A 3599-nucleotide genomic window follows, 5' to 3' on the forward strand; every position below is an offset into this window, starting at 1 on the left:
GGCCGCCAGCGCCTGGACCTCGGCCGCGCCGGCCGGGACCCCGCCGGGCCGGGCGCTGCCCTGGCTGTGCCCGCTGGCCGCCCTTCTCCGCCGCTGATGGATTTTGGGGGATCTGACTGCCCGTTCACCCACGACGCAGCGAGGACCGGCCGCCCCAGCCGGGGCTGAGCCCCATGCCCCGGGCGAGCAGCGGCTCCCGGGTCTATGGCCACCCACCGCCGGCGGGGCAGGACCCCCGCGGAAGACCCACCACCACCACCGCCCCTCCACACCCCGCCGGCTCGGGAACCCCTCTGCACCGCGCCCCTGTCCGTGGCCTCGCCGTGTCCGGAGGCCGAGGGGACGGCAATAAAACTGGACGAAAGCAGGTGTGGCTGGATGCGGGGCGAGGGGCGGGACCCTGGGATGGCCAGCGCCCGGCGCCTGCCCACGCAGGCTTTATTTCGCGATGGAGGCTCCAGCGCAGGCCCAAACCCCAGCGAGGAAACAGCTCCCTGACGGTTTCCAAGTGCCAGTCGGAGGCACCAGCCCTTCCCCAGGTTCTCCGGGGCGGGCACAGCTCTCCCCGGGAGCATCGCAACAGCGACACCACAGGGCATCCTGTCCATCCTGCCTCTTGCCCAAAACCGGGGACAGCCCTGGCAGAGCCGCTTCAATCACACACCGTAGCTCCCTGCTGAGGTGTCCCCAGCCCCATGGGGCAGCAGGGTGTTCCCAGCCCACATGGCTGCAGGCAGTGCCTGTCCAGTGACAGGTCTCAGTCCAGTGTCACCCTGCCCAGGCGTCCTGCTCGGAAGTCCCGCAGGAACTCGTAGGCAGCAGCTGGGTAGTTGAGCATCATCATGTTAACGTTCCCTGGAGATGGCAGCGGATACAGGAGTGTCAGTGCAGCCTGGAGCTGCCCTGGGATTCCCCAAAATCCCTGCACCCCAGATCACCCACCTGTGCCTGTCAGCACCTTCACCTTCTGTGTTCGGCCCTGGCTGAGGGCCACGTGCTTGAGCAGAGGCTCAATGTGGTCGCAGGGCTGGCCCAGCCTGTAATGCTGCACATACCTGCCAGAGGAGATGGCTCACACCCTGCTGGCACTGCCTACCCCCCAAAATTCCCTGGGGATGGCATCTCCATCACTCTCTTGGGACCCCTCCCCGCTTCCCCGCTGGCTCACCCAAACTGCTGCTGCCTGTTCAGGGTGTACAGGAGGTAGTCGGCCATGATGTCCTCCCCTATCAGATGGTCATGGATGGCTCCTGGAAAATAGGGTCAAGCCCCAGCTTCCCTAAGCCCTGCTGAGCCCTGGCCAACCTTCCTTCCACCCCCTCACACCCAGGGGCTGTGAGCAGCAGTGTCACCCCAGCCTTGGGTAGCAAGCCCTGAGGCCGCATTTGGGGACTGCTCCTGGCCACGGCCTCCAGCTCACCACACAGCGCCAGCTTCATGCCCGTCTCCACATCCCCCAGCCTGGGGGGCAGCACGCCAGGGGTGTCCACCAGGTACATCTGGGGCTTCTCACACACCTGACAGGGGGAGGCAGGGCTGGAATTAGCACCACATGGCTAATGAGCTGAGGCACCGAGCTTGAGTTAAGGTCTTGCTGCAAAGGGGACCTGAGCGACCCTCCAAGATCAGCTCAGTGAGCTTGGAGGTCTCCTGGACATAGGGACGGTACCTGGATCCTGGACAGCACTGCCTTGGTGATTCCTGGCTCGCCCCCCACCGCAGTGGCTTTGCCTGGGGGGACAGACACAGTCACGGACACATGTGGCACCATGTCCACCTCCTCCCCGAGCCCTGGCACCGTGCAGAAATACCCTTCTTGAGGTGCAGCCTCCGCAGGGAGTTGATGAGAGAGGACTTGCCCACGTTGGGCACGCCGATCACCAGGATGTTGTGCTCAGAGCTCTGGAAGCCAGGGAGATGCAGGCAAGGAGCAGCTGGTTACCAACCACCCACCCCTGCAGCAACAGGCAGCTGCCACAGGGAACTATCGCAGTGTTTGCCAGCACTTCTGGCACACGTGGGAGCAGCCTCATCCCTTGGCTGGAGAGGGGGGTGACCCTCCCTCTGCTCTGCACTGGGGCAGCCTCGCCTCAGGCACTGGGGGCAGTTTTGGGGAACCACAATGTAGAAAAGATGTAAAGGTGTCAGAGAGTGTCCAAAGGAGGGACACAAGGATGGGGAAGGCTCTGGAGGGCCACACAAGGGCTGGCTGAGGTCACTTGGTTTGTTCAGCTGGAGCAGAGAACGCTGAGCCCCCTCACCAGGGGCTGCAGCTCTTCCCAAGGGCAGCTCTGATCTCTGCTTTCTGTGATAGGGACAGGACCTGGGGAACATCTGAAGCTGTGCCAGGGCAGGGGCAGGCTGATGATGAGGGAAAGGCTCTTCCCCCAGAGGGTGCCGGCACTGCCCAGGCTCCCCAGGGAATGGGCCTGAGGCTGCCAGAGCTCCAGGAGCATTTGGACAGAGCTGCCAAGGATGCACAGGCTGGGATTGTTGGGGTGTCTGTGCAGGGCCAGGGGCTGGACTGGATGGTCTTTGTGGGTCCCTTCCAACCCAGGATATTCTGTGACACCCTGTGCACATGTCTCACCTCAGCCCTGTGGTAGCGTGGGCCATCAGCCACCAGCTTGGCAACCATGGGGACAATCTGCAGAGGAACAGGGAGAGGGCTGTCACTCTGCACCCTGGCTGGCACAGCCACTCGCTTGGTGACACTGTGCCAGTGAGACATGCACAACAGGGGCTGAGCAGAGGACTTGGGACAGCTGGAAAGGCAGAAGCCAGCTGGAGCACCGAGGGGCTGGGAGTTCACCAGGGAGCAGGGATGGGCTGCTGCCCCACTACCTTCTTGACATTGACATCACGCTGGCAGTCAGTGAAGACCACGTGCGAGCATCCCTGCTGCCTCAGCTGCTCCAACACCGCCTGGAGGGGACGGGAAGAGGCACTGCTGTCACCTGCCTTCGACACCACGGCTGGCCCCCGCCCGGCCCTGCCCCGGCGCTCACCGGCTGCCGGCGGCGATCAGCCAGATCCATCTTGTTCAGCACCAGGACGTGAGGGCGGATGCCCAGCGCCTCCTGCAGCGCGGGGTTACGGCCCGACAGCGGAATGTGGCTGCGCTAAGGACAGTGACTGCAAGCGCGTAGCGGGACGGGGATGGAGACGGGGTGGAGAGGGGCAAGGGTGGTCTGGAGGGACAGGGGAGAGGGTTCTCCGGCAGCTGTAGAGGATATTCGAGCGTCGTGCACCTCCACGAGGCAGTCGGCGCGGCGCAGCGCCAGGCGCATCTGCCGCAGGCCTGCAGCACACAGCACAGCGCGGGGTGAGCGCGCAGCGGGCGCGGCGGCGAGGAGGGGGAGGGGGGGAACTCGATCCGCCGCGCTGCCGCCCCTCACCTTTGGCCATGTGCCGCGGGAACCACGAGGCCACATCGCGGCCGCCGAAGTCGAAGCGCTCCCGGAACGCTCCCGGCACCGTCCCCGCCGCCCTCAGCGCTGCCCACACCCTCATGGCTCCGGCGCGTCACTTCCGCCGCGACCGGAAGCGGCCTCAGTGACAGCAATGGCGGAGCCGCAGCCGCCGCCTCCGGGGGCTCC

At 65.3% G+C, this 3599-nt stretch overlaps 1 protein-coding gene across 1 annotated transcript; it reads right to left on the reverse strand.

Annotated features, from left to right (window-relative positions):
- Nucleotides 1–369: 369 nt before the first annotated feature.
- MTG1 (mitochondrial ribosome associated GTPase 1) lies at nucleotides 370–3531 on the reverse strand. The gene is made up of 11 exons (XM_015632414.3): nucleotides 3399–3531; nucleotides 3237–3301; nucleotides 3009–3113; nucleotides 2845–2925; nucleotides 2591–2647; nucleotides 1812–1902; nucleotides 1670–1731; nucleotides 1421–1517; nucleotides 1169–1250; nucleotides 943–1055; nucleotides 370–855 (listed from the first exon to the last, which is right to left on the reverse strand). Exons 1-11 carry the CDS (start codon nucleotides 3511–3513, stop codon nucleotides 758–760), a joined length of 966 nt encoding a protein of 321 aa, XP_015487900.1. The 5' UTR covers nucleotides 3514–3531; the 3' UTR covers nucleotides 370–757.
- Nucleotides 3532–3599: the final 68 nt, after the last annotated feature.

The sequence above is a fragment of the Parus major genome, chromosome 6 (assembly GCF_001522545.3).
Source record: "Parus major isolate Abel chromosome 6, Parus_major1.1, whole genome shotgun sequence".
Classification (NCBI taxonomy): domain Eukaryota; kingdom Metazoa; phylum Chordata; class Aves; order Passeriformes; family Paridae; genus Parus; species Parus major.

Coding starts and splice junctions, on each gene's coding strand:
- MTG1 (XM_015632414.3), bottom strand. CDS start 3,513: ATGAGGGTGTGGGCAGCGCTGAGGGCGGCGGGGACGGTGCCGGGAGCG. Junction 1,903..2,590: donor CACGCTACCACAGGGCTGAG/GTGAGACATGTG, acceptor CCTGGCTTCCAG/AGCTCTGAGCACAACATCCT. Junction 856..942: donor GAAGGTGCTGACAGGCACAG/GTGGGTGATCTG, acceptor TGCCATCTCCAG/GGAACGTTAACATGATGATG.